Source organism: Brachyistius frenatus, unplaced genomic scaffold, assembly GCF_029030835.1.
Source record: "Brachyistius frenatus isolate BFR_SWC_R1_liver_20210118 unplaced genomic scaffold, ASM2903083v1 Contig_49, whole genome shotgun sequence".
Classification (NCBI taxonomy): Eukaryota; Metazoa; Chordata; class Actinopteri; family Embiotocidae; genus Brachyistius; species Brachyistius frenatus.
The window spans coordinates 327,806-349,718 of NW_027210648.1; the positions used below are offsets into that span (position 1 = coordinate 327,806).

General features: G+C 40.8%; 2 protein-coding genes across 5 annotated transcripts in view; one reads left to right on the forward strand and one right to left on the reverse strand.

Moving 5' to 3' along the window:
- Window positions 1-47: 47 nt before the first annotated feature.
- On the reverse strand, window positions 48-5,283 carry LOC138624074 (large ribosomal subunit protein uL18). The gene is made up of 8 exons (XM_069703959.1): window positions 5,199-5,283; window positions 4,632-4,701; window positions 4,428-4,543; window positions 3,158-3,292; window positions 2,758-2,960; window positions 1,210-1,387; window positions 594-682; window positions 48-204 (listed from the first exon to the last, which is right to left on the reverse strand). The coding sequence occupies exons 1-8, from the start codon at window positions 5,199-5,201 to the stop codon at window positions 105-107; spliced, it is 894 nt and encodes a 297-aa protein (XP_069560060.1). The 5' UTR covers window positions 5,202-5,283; the 3' UTR covers window positions 48-104.
- A 2,950-nt stretch (window positions 5,284-8,233) lies between these two features.
- The window catches only part of evi5b (ecotropic viral integration site 5b), a 33,699-nt gene continuing 20,019 nt past the window's right edge, over window positions 8,234-21,913 (forward strand). For 3 of the 4 annotated variants that reach the window (XM_069703950.1, XM_069703952.1, XM_069703953.1), the window contains exons 1-3: window positions 8,235-8,495; window positions 15,150-15,379; window positions 19,521-19,710. In XM_069703950.1, the coding sequence (XP_069560051.1) occupies window positions 15,231-15,379; window positions 19,521-19,710 (339 nt within the window). In that variant the 5' untranslated portion in view covers window positions 8,235-8,495; window positions 15,150-15,230. Of the gene's footprint in view, window positions 8,496-15,149; window positions 15,380-19,520; window positions 19,711-21,913 lie in introns of all 4 variants that reach the window. The other variant, XM_069703951.1, reaches the window with a different exon arrangement.

Genomic DNA, 21,913 nt, shown 5'->3' on the forward strand with positions numbered 1-21,913 from the left:
TCAAAACATTAAAGTGCAATGTGAATAAGTCTACAAGAGATTGACTTCTTTTCAATAGATTTAATAGAACAAATTTTGTTTGAGGAACACTGAAGTCGGACGCCTCAATCTGTAGCCTCTTGTTCCTGAGCACGGAGGAAGCTGGCCTTCTTCTGGGCGACACGGTCTTTCCTCTGGGCCAGAGAGAGCTTGGCACGGTTCCACCTTTTTTTTTTTTTTACAAAAACACACACAATCAGCATTTTAAGTTTAAATTAATGGCTTTAGGGTCGATGTGGGAAAACTATTGACACATCCTTCTTTTTGAAAGAGTCAACATATTCATCTTAATTCAATTCATACAGCGCCAAACAACACCAGTCATCTCAGGCATTTGACAGTTAAGTCCTTACAACCGAACCTTAGAACACTATAAAGCAAGGAATCCAACAATTCAGCCATTCTCTTCAGTGGTATCTAGAAGCAGTCAGCTATCACTCTTGGAATTGTGATGAGCTCAGGTTGAGTGACCTCAAACCTCAAAGTTTGAACAAAAGAAAGTCTGAGACCTTAGAGCAAAACAAAACAAAAATATTAAAATGTATATTTCTCACCTCTTCTTCTTGACGTCTTTGGGAGGTTTCTTTTCATGAACTGGGTTCTCACGAATGGTAGCATGAGCCTTTTTGTACATTTCCTCGATCTGAAAGAAAGACAATTGGTCAATCTCAAGCTAGAAACAAACTTTATACCAGACACCTGCTCCAACAATTTATTCTTCAAATTGCTGTTCAAAACATTGGATGTGTTCTATTGCAGTGTATTGTTTGTGGTGAGTTTTTATATTTTCAGCTTCAAATATAATAATAATAAAAAAATGTTTTTAAATCTAGTTCACAATCAAGCTTTAACACTTAGTTTCTATTACTTTCAGCCTTGAGTAATTTTCTTTTTGCACTACCCCAGTTTTGCATGGTCTTAAGAGCAAGATCAATTCATAACAAGTATTCCAAGATGCTGTTTCCTACTGTTAAAAGGCAAATATTGACCGATGCCTGTCTATCTTCTGCCCAGACGATGTCTACATGCTGTTTTCTTGTGTTAACAGCTGCTGCAGCTTGTAATGTCACTGACCAGGTTGATTCAAACAAAACTCAAGCATGCAATCCTCCTTTGAGTGTCTCTAACGTAATAAACAGGAGAGGTCATGGAAAAATGAAGAGGACTTGCCGAATCAGGGGTGACTCCATTCTTGATGAAGCGGGAGAATTGCTTCTTGTAAGCATCCTCGTCCTCCTCCATCAGGTAGCTCATGTACTCCGACACGTTGACGCCCATGATGTGCTTGCGGTGGACTTCAGCGTTGAACTCCTTGCTCTCTGTATCATACCCAGGGAAGCGTTTGGTGCTGAAAAAAATTATAATAAAATGTTGATTCAGTGAAACAATGAATCTTTACTGCATTGATAACAGCAATTACATAAAATCTACAGATGCTGTAAACACTTTCATTTTCACTGAGACAGGTATGTTAATTAGTTAATCATAACTGGATTTTGGCAAATGGTAATGGCTCAATAAACAAGCAGCGTTTCAGGGCTCAGCTGCTGTTTACACCTAGCTTTCTCATGAATGGAGTCACACAGCAAACTGGATTTGAAACTGGCTCAGAAAATTAAAAGAAAACATCAAACAGCTCCATTACAATGTGATAAAAATGCACAATGTATCCAACTAAAGATCTCATTGTAACGCCAGATATAAGACAAACTACTGGAAATCTAAAATGCTGAACAGACAAAAGGACGTTCATTTCACCGAGAGGTATGCATGAATACAACCATGTTGAAAATGTGTTCAAGTGTCTTTTCCTCTTCTTAATTTATAACACATCCTTAATGGATTTACTTTTAAGTGATTACAGCTTGTAGGCAACTCGCATCTGTGCATGCAAGGTCAGTATTTATGTCCAAAACGAGAAATGTAGTTTTGCAGAGGTGGAAGAGGTGCTTTTCTTCAGCTTGTCTTCTAAATGCGACCGCAAGGAACACTCATCTGACAGGATGGCTGATTCATCTCTAATTCACTGCTGCCATAGTCACTAACAAGCAGGTAAGCCATTCCACAGGTAGACAGGCCAAGTGGCAAACAAATTATGAAATGAACATATGGCTCAAAACCATTGTAAACTACCACTGGACCCATTCATACAACGCCCTCCTTATTCAGACCTTCTCTCTGAAGACGAGAAACTTGAATCTACAGTTTAATTATTTTCGGTCCCCAAAAGCGATAACGCTCGTATGCAGTGTCTTGATTTGCATTCCCTGGTCGGTAGGAGGGTCAAGTGAAACAATTATCCATTTACACAGGACTGCTTTGAGTCCCTGTCTTTTTGACAGAGGTATAACTACTGGTCAGCAGGGGGGGTTTTCAATCCATATTTAGATATTCCATGTAAAAAGAGTGTTTTAAACCAATTATTGTTCAGTATTTCACAGAGCAGCCCCGACACATACCTAGAAATCATTCAAACTACCTTGACAGATGATGAACAGAATACAACCTGTTGCATTCACTATGGCAACCATTACTGTCTCTGTGGCATTTCTATAACAACTTTGATTATGGCAAGGTACCTTTCCTCCATACTCTAATTTAAACACTTTTACAGTAGCAGACAACAACTCTCTCCTACTCTTAACACACACATTCTCACTAAGCACAGCTCTTCATCACATCCAGGCAAGTATGTGACCAGGAAGTGTGACAATTTACCTGTGTGGTATAGACAGGCCCCCATCCACAGCTCCCTTCAGAGCACCAAACACCTTGTTGCCTGTGGTGGTTCTAGCAAGCCCAGCATCCAGGTAGCAGGTGAAAGCACCGGGCTGACCATCAACACTCTCCACGTTGAACTCATCGCCCGTCACCTCCACCTGGCCTTCGTACACCTTGTCCAGGCCAAACTTGTTCAAAAGCTGGGGACAGAAAATTCCAACATCAATCAAATTCAAAGTGGGACATCTCTGTGTCTGCAGCTCATTACTTTTATTCACATTTTTCAGTTTACTTGTGCCCAATTATTTGATTTTACAATAACCCAATTTGAGCAAATCTTGAAAATGTTAATATCCCAGGCAGAGATCCAATATGCATGAGCAGGGTTATTACATACTCTGCGGGCCACCAGCAGACCAGTGCAGTAGGCTGCTGCGTAGTTTGTCAAGCCCACGGAGATCCCGTATTTTGGCAGCTCGTGCGAGTAGGCAGCGCACACGATCATGTCACCCTCAATCTTGGCATAGGCAATCTGCAACACAATCACAAGTAGACAGATTCACAGCCCGTTCATAATCAGTTAACATGGACTTTTAAGCCTCGACTCCTGACATTACGTCTATTGTTTACATGCATTAGGTAAAACGATTCAGATTGATGTTTTGTTGGGAGTATGCTACGATGATCTAACTACGACCCCAACACTCAACAGCTTAATTTGGGAAAGTTTAGGTAGGTAGGTAGGTAGGTATATACTTTATTAATCCCCGAGGGGAAATTTTTCACCACAGCAGCATACATACAGAAGCAATAATAGAAACAATAGAATAGAATAATATAATAGAAAAGCAATCAAATAAAATAGCAGTAAAAAATATAAATATAAAATGCACAGTATATACAGTACATTATATATCTATATATATTATATACAACAAACCAATAAACACAGTCAACATATATATGTATATATATATACATACAGTACAGTATATATCTATATATATATAATATACAAGCAACCAAGAAACACAGTCAACTTACTTCAGCCATGTTCAAGTTAGTCAGGAAGATATATTTACCATTTTATTGATAGAATTTGATGATCTTATAAAACTAGGTCCAATCCACAATCAAATATAGTAATTAAACAAGCATTACTTCTTCAGATTAAAACAGGTTCATCAGGCAGGGTTGTTAGTGTTTATGCCACATGGACACAAATGCCATGGACAGTTCAATTCATGGCTGGACCTTTACAGGGCATCATTCTCTGCCCTGTTTCCCCCCCCCCCCCCCCCCCCCCCCCCCCCCCCCCCCCCCCCCCCCCCCCCCCCCCCCCCCCCCCCCCCCCCCCCCCCCCCCCCCCCCCCCCCCCCCCCCCCCCCCCCCCCCCCCCCCCCCCCCCCCCCCCCCCCCCCCCCCCCCCCCCCCCCCCCCCCCCCCCCCCCCCCCCCCCCCCCCCCCCCCCCCCCCCCCCCCCCCCCCCCCCCCCCCCCCCCCCCCCCCCCCCCCCCCCCCCCCCCCCCCCCCCCCCCCCCCCCCCCCCCCCCCCCCCCCCCCCCCCTCACCTCATCTCCTGACGGTCTCTGCGGCTCCTTTCTAGTCAAGTAAGCATGCCAAACACAATCAAAAGAATAAAAAGGATGATCTGCACAAATGCTTACCTGGCAGACGATGTCCCGGTTAGAGAAACGGACAATCATCCGGTACTTAGGTGTGTTGTACTTGTTCTTATCTTGGACAACCAAGCGCTTGCGAGCAAAGAAGTCAGTCTTACCCTCTGTAAGGGACACAAAGATGAAGGACTTACAGAATGACACTCATCACAGCAACAGGGGGTTTGTGAACGATCATCACAGGGTGCTTACCTCTCCTCCTCCTGAATTTGACCTGGTACCTCTTGAAGTAGGCCTTGTTCTTCACCACTTTAACAAAACCCTGCAAGAAGAGATGCAGATTTAACAATAGGGAAGTAACAATGAACACAAGCCGACTCGGAGTTAGTTTACAGCGTTGTTGTTGTTGTGTCCATAGTAGCTGGACTGTCACTGTCCACGTTACACCCGGTTAACATGAGCAGCTCAGCCAATGGAAACGAACAAGTTAGCACAACTGCTTAGCAGGGTTAACGATACGCTCACGGGCCAGTAGTCACGTCGGTTTAACAGGGACGATCTGGGGATGTGACTTAAAGGACGAGCTGGTTGAACGCTCTTTAAAAACACCACAGAAACGCCGTTAACAGACAACAGGAAGCAGTAACTTTGTGGAGGCAGTCGTTAGGCCACGTTTAGGGAGACCCGGGTAGGCATTAGCAGGACTGAATCCGTCTTCATCTGAACACCAGAAGCATGTTTTCAAACACCTGATACCACACAGGACATCATGTATGTCTTAGGTATGCATGTAGTCACATATCTGGACGAATTACGAACCATTTTTGCAGTATTTGTGTCTCCTTAAGAAGGAGCCCGGAGCCAAAGACTGGGGCTTGACTCCGCTGCACTGGGAAAAGGAAGATTCCCGTGCGCATGCTCAGTAAATACCGCGTAACAGGATGAGCTGCAGAGACGCCATACACTGCAGTGGATTTACCACTCTGCCCCCTACCGAGGTGGGGCGGCTACGTACCCATATAACAAGTTCTCTTTACTTTAGTTATACGAAGCGAAGTTTCTGTGGTGAATAAAGCCTCTCGCCAAAAGTCACATTTCTCTTCGTGGGGAATCTGTTCTCACTTTAATGCAAACAGACCCTTCATGTATCCCACCTGTGGTCAGGTTAGGAGGAGACCATACATGTAAACAGTATCTATCACCAACACATCTGAGGTCACTGCAATGCAGAGGTGCAAAATAACTTTTATATTCTAAAATCGATTTTAATATTTAAAGAACACGACCCCATTGAGAAACAATGTAGGAATACGGGTTGTGCATAATAATCCATAGACCTAGTTGCAACTAGTTTTCAATGGAAACTATCCCCACTGGAAATAGCAAATATTTTAACGTAAGTTAAGTGGATTGTCTTGAGTAATGTTTGCAGATGGTGAACATGCTGTTGAGATGATATATTTCAATCCTTTGAGTAGTCCATTGTAGACTTTTATGGTGGTGTCAGATGTGTGCAAAACCGCACAAAAAACCCAAAAACTGGCTGCATGGCAACGATATCGCGTTAAGTATGTTGTTGTTGTTGTTTTTTCTGTAGTTATGTAAAGCCACCCTTTAAATTACAAAGAATCAACCATCTCATGGTCTTTGACAATTAACTGTGGACATGTGGTCAAACAAAAAATTAGACCTCAGTAGTCGTGAATTAATCTCCGGCCTAAGGTGTTCTGGTACCAGGTACACTTATGAGCTACCTTATGCTCGAACATGGTGTTTGTTATGGCCAAACCGTGGCTAGCACAGAAGTCCAATAACGAAGGCCCGGCCACCAGACCCTCGCCGGCGAGCTCTCCTCCTCCTCCTGCTCCTGTTTCCCTGATCCGGGCGAGGTGACCTCAGATGCTATTCATCGGGGGGGGGGGTCTTTTTCAAACACTCTTAGTCTGGACTCTCACCTGACACCAGTTTGCCTTGGGAGACCCGACCAGGGGCTGATGCCCCAGACAACATAGCTCCCAGGATCACTGAGCCACTCAAACCCCTCCACCACGTTAAGGTGGATGTAACACACCGATCATCAAGAATTATTCATAAAAAGACAGTTTACTCTCTAATGGTGATATTTTTGCTTATTCTAGTTTATTCTTTTAGGGCTGCGCTGACTCAACTGTTTCTTCATAAACTACCTCAATACTGAATATTACAATTTGGCTGTTCATTCATAGCCATTTAATCATTAGTGTCTTATGGGCAGAGATGTTAGTCTTGACAGTACATCGGGCAATATTTCATTATATTTTAAGGCAGGCAGTCACCATGGTGATGCCAAATGTAGCCGACAACTTCAGCTTCTTTTCAACTACTTCTATGAGCACAGGAGTGTCTAACCAGCCAACAATAGACATGCGTCACTGCTCTCATGTAAAACCTGAAAAGTAGGTTTTATGACGGTTTGGTATGTGAATCGGGCCAGTGTGCATAGTCACATTTTTATCAAAGCACTCCCGCTCTGATGCGGCGACTTCATTCTGAGTTTCTAATGATATGTTTTGCTCAGTTAGAGTCAGCTTTGTGGAGCTTATTTTTAGTCAGTTGCTAGCATGTGGATATTTTGGACAATTCCCTTTTTGTGTCTATTGAAAGAAGTTTATTGGTGTAATTTGTGAAGGCTCAAAAAAAAGTTTTTCTACTGGAAAATGATTTCTGCTATTTCCTGCCTTTACAATGAAGACAACATGCTGAACTGAAATAACTTCCAGAGACAAGCGTTAGAATTTCTGGCCTGCTACTAACAGAAGCATTTTTTCTCTCAGCATTGAATTCCAGGTAAGGGGTTTTGAAGATCAGATACTCGATAAACAGATGAGTGTGCTCAAGGACTCTTTGACTTTAAGATTATAGACTGTAAAGACATGCTGAAAGTAGCATAAACTGTTAATATAGAGTGAGGTTATATCTACTTATATAAATGTTGAAAGAATAAGTGAATGTAATTTGGTGTATGTAAGATGCTCCCCTTTATTGCATCCTCCTTGTCCCCCATTTCTGCCAAACTTTGGAGAAGAATAAATGAAACAGAAATAAGTAAGAATTCAAATTGGATTTAAAATAACTTTACACGGGCCTTTACAGGATTAACATATTATAGTGACTCTGATTGTTAGAAAACATATTCACTGTAAAGGCTACCTGTAAAGACTTTGTTAAGTATTGAGCTCCTTAAAATCCTTCTTTCTTTTTTTGTTTTTTACATTGGGTACAACTTCTATCATCTCATGTTTTTTTATTGCACATCATTGGACACCTCAAAAATATAATAGAACAAATTAGTAATCTAAACCCAGGTGGTTGTTCTTTGAAAAATATATTCCAAAAATGTTAAAACTACCAGGGTAGAAAGAGATCAGGGTTAGAGGTCACTTGAGTTTGGTCTCCTAATTAACTGCTGTAAAGGTCATTAAAAGCATAATAGGGATTGTTGTAATTTTCTGTGAGTTGCTGCTGAGAGTAGTGACAAAGAGAGAGGTAATTGCAGTCGGTGATGATGTCCATCAGAGCTGTGATTTGATCTGTTTGGAGCCTTGTGAAATGGCTGTGACCATGCCTTTAACCATATGTAGGACTTGGTGACACATGCTACGCTTGATAACCCTCTATGAGCTGTTCACCAGGCATAGAGTAGAAAAGAAAATATTATGCCAGCTCTTTCTTTAAATTTGAAATCGTCTTTTCTCTTTTGAATGAATGAAAAACAATGGTATCGCCCTCTGAAGTGCAGTTGTTCCCAGGGGACGCTTGGTGGTAGTGTGGGGTCAGGTTGGCGCATGCTCTGTGCGATGTAAACATTTGGTAGGCCGCCGCCGTCTGTCTTAGCGCTGCAGACATCTGTGTACACGTATTATACGGTTGTATGGGCAGGACCGAGGAGTCAATGGGAACAAGCTAACTTAACACTGGCTAGCTTTCAAGTGGAAACTTAGCTGGGCTTTCCTGGGTCATATATGTCCACGGGTGAAGACTTTGAAGACCAGCCTTTTTTCCTCATAATAGTCGGACTACACTTTTGTGCATGGGCAGCAGGCGACGTGTGCTGCAGCTGGCGAAAAACGCTTCAAGGTAAAGTATGTTCTTGCTGTTTTTTTCGGGCTCTGTCTATCTATCGGAAAGGACAGTAACTCACAACGCGACTCAAAACTTATCATTGTATCAAATCGAGTGACTAGTGTGACGTCACGTCTATGTAACACAGGTTGGTTAGATTTAACGCATACACACTGTTTGTCGCAATATTAGTGTGCTTGTTACGATTTGTCACTGTTGTCTCTTTAGTGAAAGGCTTACTGTTGAACTCCTAATTGGTTTGGAAAAGGGCTTCGGCTATCGCCTGGAACAAAAACACCATATCATTGAAAATGCTACTTTTTTTTTTGTTCTTCCTGCGCGGTCATGTCGATTTGACATATTCCTTTAAGTGGAGCCTCGTCCGGTTCGTCGACGGTCCAGCTTTCTGGAAGATATTTTCTCTGCATGTTGTTGCATTTGATGCCAGAAGCTCCATTTCAGCTCACGCCAGCGAGCCATACAAGGAATTGGGAGTTGTGCGTGTAATGCATCGGTCCTCTGTCCACTGCCAGGATGTTTTTGATCGATGACAGCATGTATGCAGCCAAAGCAAAGGATTGAAACTACTTCGGCTGTGTTGAAGCCAGAGATATCTTGAACTCAAAACTGCAGAAAAGCGACTTGCAGCAGTTCTGTAAACCGGAGATGAATCCACCAAAAATGAACACCTTTATAATTGCTAAAAGAACTTCCTACTCTGCTGACAGGAATTATCGTTGGAGAAAAGAAAGGCTGGTTTGATCAATATTTGTGAGGATAAGGCTTCAAGAGAGCCAACGAAAAGCTTAATGCCTTTGTTGCTATGGGGTCGTTTTTTTGGTTAACTTGGTGATCATGACTTGATTCTGTAGCGCTCGAGCAGCATGTTTACTCAGTAAACTGGGAACAAGCCGCCACCAGCATTAACTGAGATATACTCCGTAAATGTATTCCATCATTGATACTGTGGGGCTTTTCATATGCATTTTAAAAGTCATTTTATGTTCTAAGGTTGCTGATGTAAATGCATAAACCTGCTTGACTGATCACTTGAATTAGTGCATATTATTTTATGGGCTTATAACTGTAAAATCAACTCAATATTAAATGTAATCAAACAGATATACTCAAGTAAATTGTTTGTGCTTCTGTTTTCTCATCATTAAACCAAAATATACAGTTTAAATGCAGTTGTGTCTAGGAATGACATCTATTTAAACCTATCTATTTAAATAATTATTGTTAACTGAATTCCGCCAACCTGCCCGTATTGGCAGCTTTAGTGGCACTTCATAGTGGGTCTACTTCTCTGAATGTAATGGGTTTATCGGGTGGTCATAGCTAGATTCCTCTATAGTTAAAGCCTAGCAACTTTTTAGTTTTTTAACAAAGTAAGTTTTATCTGTGAGACGTAAGATGGCCATGCAGGAGAATACACTTGTCAGTACTTGTTGCTATTAGGACAGAACTCTTCAGAAGTTTTCGCGCCCTGGGCCCCACAGACCCAGAGACGCTGCAGAACATACATCAAGGAGTTCCAATAAATCTTCTCTGACTAACACGGGGAGAAGATCTTTTGTTTATGTGCTCGCCTGCTTTACTGTTCTTAGTTGGGCACGAACAAACAATATATTTTTTTGTAATATTGTGATAGTGAAGCCCACAGACTTTGTTATGCAATATGGTAATATTGTATAACAGTATTGTTGTTGTTACTATAATGGTCACCAGCAAATGCAAAGCAAAGACTGTCATTGCATTACCAATACAAAAACTAACGAGAAATAATTGACTTTTTTTTTTCTCAACGAAGACATTATAAACTTGTCATTTGCAGGAAAAGCACAGATGTAACTAATATTGACAGTGAGTCAGTTGTGCTCTTGTTAAGCATGCAGTGACCCTGCATACAACTCCGCTACCTAAATGGCAGCCCTCGTTAATGTTTTTATTTCACCTGTTATTTTCTTGCATATAGAAAAGGACTGTAAATATCTTCCTTTCTGTCAACATTACCTCATTATACATGAATATCTGTTTTAATTGTGGTTGTAGTTGCTGCATATGATGGAAAATAGAATTTACAGGTAGGCTGTGGAAGACCATATGTCAGTCACTAATAGCTGTGACTAACACAGAAACTATAGCTGTTTTTCTTATGGAAACTATAGCCAAGGCTGATATGTCATTAGTTCCTTAGAAAAGGCTGATATCAGCACATTTAATTTCTTACAAAATTCTTATAAGGTTAGTTTTTGCATGCCAATTGTATCATTTGTATCCCTCACGATTGTGGTTGCATGTTCAAGAATAGACTTCTGCAGGATTATTGAAATCCTGATTGTATACTGGAATAATCTGAGCTTGCCTCTGTGTGTGAAGTGACACCTCAGTGTGAGTGTGTTGTTGTAAGTCAGGGCTGTGTTTTAACACCCTCATACTGTACATGGAAATTGTGTTTCCATGAAAATGACCATGGTCTCTCCTGCTGGAGTTTGTTTTTTTTATTACCTGCCTATTAATAGAACATGAAAAATGAGTGAAATAGGACAACAAAAACCAGGATAAATTAGTTATTAGTTATTACCCATTACCCAGATGATTAATATAAAAATCTTCTTGACTGTAACTTGAAGTTTGCCATCAACTTAAGAGTTTGTGAAAGTATTTTTGCATGGTCCATTTCAGAGCACTGTGAGGTATCTGTAAGGTGCTGTGCATTTTTCAGTCAGAAGAAAGGACTTGCTTCTCAGTTCTGCTTTCGGTCTTTTTCGGTTCCCCAATTGCCTTAAAGCTGAGGCTTTTTTTTTCTTGCCTTTCTGTGGGCTTCATTGGCTATGCGCACTGCATCTGAGGGCCCCTTTGAGTTCTTTTGGCAAACAAAAGCAGCAACGATCTCTGTATCCAGGATTTATATGGAAGCCTTGCTTCAGTTGGCCCCGCTTGCTAGAAGGAATGTCTTCTAAGGCCACCGGCACATTGGCATCTGTCAAAGCATGGGTTTCCTCTATCCTGGGTTGAGTTGATTCAATTTTAGGTTTGCTCATATGTTACTCAATAAATGTGGTGGGCAGGTCAGTTAGCTTTCCAAAAGTAGTACACTAAGACACCAAGTTTTTTTTTTTTTAATGTTTTATCATTTGAAAAATTATAATATTCATCACTAAAGTTCATATTTAAGCAGATTTATTGAAAGCAGGTGTAGAATAGGGGAGGGCTAACTTCACTTGGATCCACACGTTTAGTGCACATGTTCAAATTTATGTCCCCAGTTAGTTCTGCACGACATCCCACATTGCAAGTCAGTCTTTGAAGAAACCAAGCGCCCGTACGTTTTCTTCTTTTTGCTTTCAATGGAAAGAGTGTGGCTACTATGCTAGCCTGGCTCGGTGGTGACATTCTGCCATTAATTGAGTTGAATACTCTTTGAAATTTTAATCATTTGTAGTGTTTTTTTTTAATTTGGGTAATGTGGCTATAAGATTGTATATGTCTCATATTTAGTGTTCAGGTGAATAGTACACAAATTGTAATATACGCATAAATTAATGAATTAATTCTTTAAACTTTACTTTGCTGACTGTTAAGCTGCAAAAATGTGCAAACATCTGACAAAGAGTTTGCACTGCACACACCACTGGATAGTCTTTTTCTATGCAGGATAAACATTTGCTTGTTACTGGTGTGGATTTGTTTGACAGTGTAAATGCAACCTGCAAATCATTGTTAGCACTGTACTGGGATATATGGGGAATTTTTTTTTTCCTGTATGGATTTCACAGTCCAGGACTAGTCACCCTTTTAATGGTCTCGTAGTTGATGCTTAAGTGAGCGGTCTGCATGGTAAAGAGAATTTATCCCTGAACTTGGGCTGGGGATTGAACTTTGACACTTGTGACACTTAACAGAATTGCTTCAATACGTTTTACCATCCAAAAATGTGGTTACATCCAGACAAACTAGTTTTAATAGTAAAATGTATAATTTATGCTCAGTTTGCGCAGAAGTGACGCATCAGTCCGAGTAAGCCACAACATTTCCCACAGAGAGGTTCAACGTGAAGATTAAAATCAACTTCAAGCTTACATTAAAAAGTCTAATTTCATTCTTTTCAAACTAGTTTTTGGCCACGTACCTGTCAGAGTTGTGTGTGCTGCAGTAACTGGGGACTGGAGGCTTGTCTGTGAAGAGCCATCTTGTCAGCGTCTATCCATAGCATACGAGGTCTTTCGGCATGCTTGCAATAGCTTTCATGTGATAATCAATGAAGACAATCATTAAAATATCATTCATTTGCCAAAGTGTTATAATTTAAAAATAAATCCACATGTACCTGTTCTATTAGGTAGGTAGGTAGGTAGTTACTTTATCAATCCCCAAGAGAATTTTTTTTCACTACAGCAGCATTTATCATGTAGGGCTTTGTAAGTCAGTAGGATAATTTTAAATTCTATTCTTGATTTAACAGGAAGCCAATGAAGAGAAGCTAAAACAGGAGAAATATGATCTCTCTTGCTAAATCCCATCAGTACTCTTGCTGCAGGATTTTGGATCAACTGCAGAGTTTTTAATGAGTAAGTTGGACATCCTAACAACAAGGAATTACAATAATCTAGCCTGGATGTAACAAATGCATACATTTGTATTTCTGCATCACGCTGAGGAAGGATTTTCCTGATTTTATTGATATTACGTAGATGAAAGAAGGCAGTTCTGGAGATTTGCTTTATATGGAGCAGATTTCTGCAAATATTTGGTTTCAGTCATTAATGTCCAAAGTGCAATAACTTTACATTATTTCTTGATGATGATACTCTACTTAAAGATAATTATGTCACTCATCGCAGGAGGAAAAAACTCTCAGTTAGCCTATTTTCATTCTGTACCAAAGCTCATTCCTAGCACCACATTTACCACAATTTACCACAACTTACCACCTCCTCCTTTGTTTGTCTCTCCTTTATATGTTTAGTCCGCTGTAGATCTGATACTCACCAAGAAATGACTCATCATTTTATATAGTGTAGTGAATGAAATGGTTTCCTGTGTGGTGGCAGTATCCAGACTTCCTGTCTGAGTGAAACCAAAGGCAAAACAAATTCTTTTTTTCTCAGGTGTTGAGGTGAATTTCTTTCTGCTGAGTACAGAGATACACTTCCTGCTGTGCACTGATTTCAGCAGGAAGCTTAAAGAAAGCCTATCTTTCGTGGAGCACTTTGACCCTTCCAGAGAGCATGATCACCATATGACTGGAGGGCTGTGTGTCATTAAGTCGGTCGAAGGTTCAGAAGAGTGGAATACTTTCAGAAAACGTGTTGAATTTAATAGAGACTTTTGAACCTCTCCTTCTCATGATACATTTTGGATTTCCTCATTGAGAGCAGTTGAAAATCATTGAGCTTGGATTATTTGGAATAGCAGGTAGGAATGTATAAAAGATGGCCTGCAATCACTTTATATGCTGTTACAGGAGTGTTGTTTTTCACATGGTCTCACTTGGTCCTATTTAGAAACAACCACTCAACCATTACTTCTCTACTATTATCAATATGTGTGATAGTAGGTTGTCCCTTTCTCAGCGCTGATCCGAGTACTTCTTATTAACAGCAGTTTCCCATGAAACGTGATTGCAGATGGTGTTGAGGTCCGTTGTGCACTAGAGTCTCTTCCTCAATTATACTGAAATATCAGATATGGCAGAAAACAATGGCCTGTACTCCTTTCAGTGCATTGTTGAAAGTTGAAAAGTGAAAAATATGCAGATTGTATATAATTTAGAGAATATTCCTTGTCATAGTTCAGTTCATACTTTTACTGGAGTACGAGCAGTTCATTTAAAGTTCCCATATTTTACACTTTTCCGGTGTTTTACTTGCAGTCTTGATATCCATAAGGAAATATTTTGTGGTTTCTATCTCGATAGAACTTTCTCAATATAATGTTATGTTGTCTTTCAAGATATTCTCTATATTTTTGGTTATAGCATTCTAATCTCGGTTTTTAGTAAGACCATGATAGCTTATCCGTGCAGTTTGTCCACAGGCCCACCGATGCGGCAGCCCCCTGCGATTTTTACCGGTATGCCAGATACTGCACCAACTTACTGTTGCAAGACAGTTTTCCCTTCAGGAAATGATATTTCTGAAAACCTGATCACCTTTGCTTGCTTTGTTGTTGACATATACCCGTTGCTTGCTGTTACAATTGTCGTGTTCTCTTTTTTAACAAGTAAGGGATTTGTTGTTTGTATTCTTAACTGACAGGCGTGTGAATTGACCTGGATATTAAGTGTCCGCAGAGCCACATGATATAATGTTAGTCTCTAAAGTGATAAGATGGAGCCTTCTAAAGTCCCTTTTCTCATTTAAAAAACAAAAAGAAAACAGCAGCGGCGGTCCTGTTTCAGCAGCGACATACTGCCGCTGTTAAGCGCATGTGGAGTGTCACTTAAACTGATAATGTAGCCCTAAAAGGGTGCTAGCTTGAATTTATGTTCTATTCATTGTGAACCTAAATGTGAGCGTCACATAATTGACCAGGAAAGATGGTGACAAGTTTCTCTAATTCATGTTAGGTCTGTGTGAAAGGAGTCTTGAATAACCGTGACAGTAATGATGATGAGGAAGTATTCAGTGCTGACTCTCATATGTACTCATCCGTCCTGTGCAGGTGGCGACAGACAAGGTTGCTGGTAAGCTCTGTTCTACTTTCTCATGGGTGAAGAACTCCGTGTCCCACACGGTCAGTCAGATGGCTAGTCAGGTGGCCACGCCCACATCTCTGCAGACCACTGCTACCTCCTCCTCCACATCTCTGTCCTCGCCTCTCTCACCCTCCACGCCAGCACAGCTCAGTCCGGATGATGTGCAGCTGCTTGCCAAACTCGAGGAACAGAACAGGTAAGCGGTCTTGTCTTGAAGCTTCTCTTTGCAGTCAACAGTATTTGATTTAAGGCTGAAAGGTACAGCGAAGACTTTCCTCCAAGGATGGTTCAGTGCTATATGTTATGGGTTGAGAACATAGTCTGACTGGTTGGCAGACAATCGGAAGAGCTGTTTTTTTTTTTAACCTTACACAAGTACAATCAGTTTACACTATGTGGACAATGTAGAATATGTCCTCATTTCTACTGCCATGTTTTTTCCTAAATATTTGTGTAATTGCTCCTTAAGGGTAATTCTTCTTGCAGATATTAAAATGCCATCATACAAAATCTGTAAATGAAACACAATGTACAACCCCGTTTCCAAATAAAGTTGAGACCCTGTGTAAAATGTGAATAAAAACAGAATGCAATGTTTTGCAAATCATGTAAATTCATATTTAACTGAACTACGGATTTACGGTTCCGAAAGGTAAAACTCATCTTTCTTATGGCGGTCTAAACCAATCTCACGTTCCATATTAGTGGATGAATTATACTTTTTATTGTGACCAGTCCAAGGCACAACTGTGCAATAATCATGGCCACAGTTTTAGTAGCCCCTTGTTTATTTTCACTGGCCCAGCAGCCAAATAATACAAACAACGCTTTTTTTTCACAGTTGTGGTAAGTTATTATACACAATATGTTCAACAAGTTCCTACAATTCCCTGATGCTCTCTAAACACCTCACATGAAGGATGAGAGGCATCTCATCACCACTGAAGTGCAACTCAGACTGGTGTGTGGCCAGAAAGTAGCTAGGTTGTAAGTGTAATAAGGTGTTGGTACATTTCATAGCAGTGGAGCCCATGTTCACAGGGAATTGCGAGTCAGCTCTACAAAACATATCACTGTTTTCCAACCAGGAAAGCTCTTTTTTTTTTCTTTCCGCAGCCTCACAGTTGTTTTTAGCAGACATATTTTTTGGAGTACCGGTAAGATGCTGAGAATGATCTCGTAATGCATTCATCTTCCCCACTGGTATTTCAGAGAATCTCCATGAATTTCATCAGTCACATATCTTGAAAATAACATTTATACTTTATATGGCCAATGACCAAATCAGTCAGCTTGCCCTGCATTTACTTTTACGTACCAGAGTCAGGTTGAGTTGTCCTCCACTTGGCGGTCCAATTCATAATGTTCTTAAGGCTGACTTTACAATGGAGTATTACTTTACTCCTGCTCTGTTCTGGGTATACAGATAAGGACACTCGACACACTCGCCTGTCTTCAGACCTCATCTGTCATGCAAAGAAGCAGCTGAAAGTGTTGAGATCTGCCTTCTTACACAGATTTCTTAGGAGATAAGAGGACCAGAATTTTCAATGCTTGGAAACGAGACAGATAGTAAAGTAATGTTGATGATGTAAACAATAATACATTTCCAGATTTTTGGTAGAGCCAGCTTTCACACGATTCGTATCGTAGAAGAGCACACTGATCTGGACCTGAGTCGGCACAGAACATCATACTATTCACACTTACCGAATGTACCAGACTTTGGGCTCAAATGTACTCAAGCACATATAGAGTTCCAAGTGTGGAAGCACCTCTGTGTGTGTGATGGTCAGCACATAAACTATAACCCTGTTTGGGACTGACTTATCCAGCGCTGAACAGCATTGCACACATGTCTGAACTGTTGTCAATTAAACATTAAACTGGATTTGTGGTGGGAGTTATTTTTTGTTTTTTTTCTCTCTTTTTCTTAAGCCGGATCATTATCAAAGATGGTCAGATAACTTAGAAAACCAACAAGACCCAGAAGTTGTTGTAGGCTCCATTTATCTGAGTATTGGATCAGTGAGAGTCTGCCGTAAATGGAGAAGAATTCAGTGTGCTGACCCCGGGCTGCTCATTGTTCACCTCAGATTAAAGGGCTCTTGCCAACTTTGTGAATTCTTTCTCTGTTGTGACTCTCACCCATGGCTAGTAGATTCTGTGTCAGCATAGAAAACAAGCATGCAGTTCAGAGTTGGAGATTGTGTCACAGTTTAACTCCTGCTAAGAAGACAGCAAAGCTGTGTTGAATGTAGAGGTCATTGACTCATCGGTACGCCCACTCCAGCTTCTGCTCCTGAATGTTAAGAGACACTTGTTGTGATGCATTTCCCAATTAAATATACCAAAAATATATAGAAGTGTTCTTGAAAATGTCTTTTTATGAAGCTCCAACCACACCTGCATCTGGTCAACAAATGTTTTTCTACCTTTTGACCATATCTTTACCCCGACACACAGCTGGACCCTCTTCTTTCTAAACGACCTCATAGCAACATACTGACAGCCACCTAACAAACAAATCTTATCATTTTATAATCAGACAGGTGAAACGACAAGATGACGGACTTTGGTATTTATGTGTACAGCATGTTACAGATACATCCTGCTGTTGCTTACCAAGTGTGTTGGTGAGACCTTTGTACCCTAAAGATCAATGAAAAGCCCAGAGCACTCAGTTGTCACACAGATGAGGAAGTCGTGCATTGACCGCTACAGTCTGTAAATCAGACATGCCAACGCTGCAGAAATCATAGAAACCGGACACATGTGGAGTACATCATGAGTTTATCTCGGTAAGGGGGTAGTATTTCATTGTTATAGTATTGTAAGAACTGAAAATTTTAGTCATGACACACTTTAAAGAAAATGAACACTTTAATGGTTTTGCTTTAGTCCAATCATTGTAAATATAGCTTGATCAAAGCTAATGTTGTTTAGCGCTTTTATATGTTGTATTCATAAATCCTCAGACCTGTGTTTGACTAATGGTGAATCATTAGCAAAGCTGTAAGTGTGTTCAGGTACATGTGTAACAGCCTTTTACTCAAATGTACTTGACAATTTGTGACAGATGTTTTCTGTTCTTACAAGATGCACATTTTTATTTCAAACTGAATACCAGAGAAGAAGCTCACCGTTCTTTCGAGCCTTCCATTTCACTCCCTCACACACAGCCCAAATTTGGCCGTAACTCTAGCCATTCTGGGAGCATGCTCACTGACGTCACAGGCTCCAGAGTAGAGGCCCTGGCCTTTTTCCGAGATCAGGTGTCAGAGCCTTTTGTTTGTGTGCTGTGAGCTCCTCGGTGACACGCAGGTCGGGAATCATGGCTTCATTTCTCTGCGTGCTGATCCTCAATCAGGTCACTGCCAGTAACTCGAGTGACAAACTGATAAAAGTGATGCAAAATTAACTCGCTGAAAAACCCATCGCTCGAGCTTTTTGTCCCCGGCGTGCCACTTCGGATGCTGAACATGGATGAAAGACACATAATGAGTCACAAAATATTTTATTGGTCTTTAATGGATTGGCTGTTTTCAGACATTTGTGAAAGTTTGCTCTGATTGCTATTCATCTGATAGCTTTTATAAGAATTTGAACAAGAGGAATTTTAAGGTTGTTGTAACCTTATTGACATCGTAGCTAAAACATGTGGGCTGTTTATACTCGCATTGGTAAAACTGACCAGCAAATGCTCCATAATTAGTCCAACTGTTTAACAATTTTACCAGTGCAGCGTCTGGTGATGTTGCAGTATGTTTTTACTTTGTGTGGTTGAGGTGCGATGGTTGTTTTGGGGAAAGCTATGCAAGGCACCAATCCTTTCACTTCTTTGGATGCCAAATATCTCTGACACAACCTTGATGCTCAATAAGACTCATTGTCTTCCTGTAGACTTCAGTCCGGACCTTTTTGGACTCCTTGTGTGTAGCCTAAGTATATACATATAACAATTTTAACTTTTAGATAAACAGCTCATATAGCTCACTGCACCTGTTAAGTTGAAAGTACTAGTAATCCATAAGCATGGCTTTCTTTCAGACTTCAAAAGTGAAATTGTTGGTACTTTAACTCAAAATAAAAATTGCAAAGTACTTTGGGAAATCCTGCCCGTTATGGCCACTGTTAATTTGACATGCTGATCTTTAGAATATGCGTTCTGCGTGTCGTAGCACTGGATAAATTTACCCAATGTTCATACTGACATTTCAAAATACTAACGACGACAATAATAGTTAAAGACCAAAACAACTGGTGTTGTTTAAACATTGTTTATTTCAAGTTTATGCGATGTTAATAGTACATTGTACCTCTTATGATCACTACAGGCTTCTGGAGACAGACAGCAAGTCGTTGCGCTCCATGAATGGCTCCCGGCGAAACAGCGGCTCCTCTCTTGTGTCCAGCTCCTCGGCCTCCTCCAACCTCTCCCACCTGGAGGAGGACACATGGATCATGTGGGGACGAATTGTCAATGAGTGGGAGGAGGTTCGCAAGAAGAAGGAGAAGCATGTCAAGGTGAGACTAGTGCACATGGCTACTTGTGAAGTGACGGTCAGGTCTCGTGCAGACCTGCTTAAGAGCTTACTCAAACACGACTGCATTACAGGCTTAGAGAGACCCATTTGACCTGTCTTCAGAAGACAAGGTGAATGCATTTGTGAAGCTTTCATTTAATTTGAAGTTGTGAAATATATTGTTGTCTCCGTTTTTGTTAATTACAAATTCAATACGAATAGTGTGCACATTATTCTGGGTCCCAAAGAAAGTGACAGGAGCGCCCGTGATGCTGTCTATGCACATGATCTCTATTTTGATACGTATATATTTCACAGGCATTCTAACCCGAATGCTACAATGGCTCTATCTGTTTGGATGTTTACTTCCTCCAGTAATAATTTACTTAGCTATCTTTGTCCCAGGTGACCCTGTGGTGTTGTGCTTGAACTTTTTATTTTAGCTCTTGACATTTGAAGCTAATTTTAGGTTACTTGTTTCTACTGTTACTCTCTGAAGTCTTGTGGCAACCCTATTCCCAGTCACCGTCAGTGGTAGTCTAAATTAAACTGAACACGCAGTGGAACTTTATGTAAACACAGTGACCAGTCTCATACCGTGTCAGCACTCTGTTTGACAGCTACAAGTCATGGCAGTGACTCGGCAGGGAGCTTGCAGTTTTCTAATGTTGTTGGTGCATCTGCAACAATTAGAAGGTTGGATTTTCTTTCTTCTGCTGGTACATTTCCCTTTATTGAAAAGACGTTCAGTGGGATTCATATCAGATGATTGCTGTGACTAAGTCATTACTGGCATGCCAGTTGAATGCTCCTCAGACATAGCACTATAACAAGAAGCATTCTTTTGAGCTATTCATCTTCAAGCACTGACCAACCTGCTGTACAGTTATGATAGCACATTTTTAAAACACATGGGACCGAAAGACCAGCCTCTTCTGAAGCGTTGGGGTTTCTGTTGTTCTTGTCACTGTGTGTAAATGGTGAAGTGTTGCGAAGGACCTGTGACGATGCACGGTGGTATTATGTAATTTAACAGAAGTAGTAAAGACTAGATGGGTGCAACCAGCCTGGGATCATAACTGCTGAGGCTTCCACAAAATTGATGTTTTCTTCCCCGTTGCCTTACAGAGAAACCCAGCTTCTTTTGCATGAAATAAATAACGTTGATTTTTCTGTGCTTGTCAGCAAAACATGTTTTCAATACCTCATATTTCTAATGAAATATTGAAAGAGATCTGCTGATGAAGATAAATCTATTTAAGATGCTCACTTTATCTGTGTTGAAGCCTTTTAAATGTGGCTAGGAACAGAAAATAAGGGTTTAGTGGTGGAGCTCAGAAAGCAGCTTTCATTCCCAAGATATGAGATGTTTTGCATTGTTCCACTACAGAACAAAGCACAGTTTGTCTTGTCTAAGCTCTTAGAGAGGAGGGGGATCCCCTGCTGAAAGCCTGTGTGGGTGGACTTCTGCTCCAGATGCACCCTGCACTGACCAGATGCATGCAGACACACACGGTCGCACACACACTCATCACGGCAGGAAAGACCAGTGTTCCCTGTCAGCACAGGAAATTGCCTAATTAAATTGCATCAGCAGAAATATATGGAAACAAATCACTCTATAAGTGCCTCACTGACAAGCTTATATTTGGGCAGTGGAAAACTCTAATATTATGAGAAGCACCGTGTGCTGAAATGGCACAATAAATATTAGAGCAAGAAGTGTACCCACAGCTTCATCCTGTTTAGCCAGGCCTTTGTGTTTTCTTACACTTTTACACTTTCTATTGTCCACATTTAAAGGGGACAAAAATTGGCTATCAAATGTGCATTTATATTCCTTATTAATGTCTTTAGATCAAGCTAGATTAAAATAAGTTTTACAAAGTCGGTGTGGATCTTCAAATAATAGTATAATAGTTCCTAGCAAATAATGAATAGTATTGTTGCTTAAAATGCACATGCCTACTACATATGTCCTCTTGCATGTGCCATGTTGCATTGCCATGTTTCTACAGTAGCCCATAAGTGACAAACCAAACACTTGACTCGAGGGTGTCTTTCACGAATTTCGCAGCCATCGTAGATTGTTTTACATGCTTGGAAGGGAAGAGGGAGGTGAGGAATGCTCAATTGGTTGCAATGTGCCGCCTGACCTCTAGATGCCACTAAATCCTACACACGGTTAAAGCCCACCAGAGATC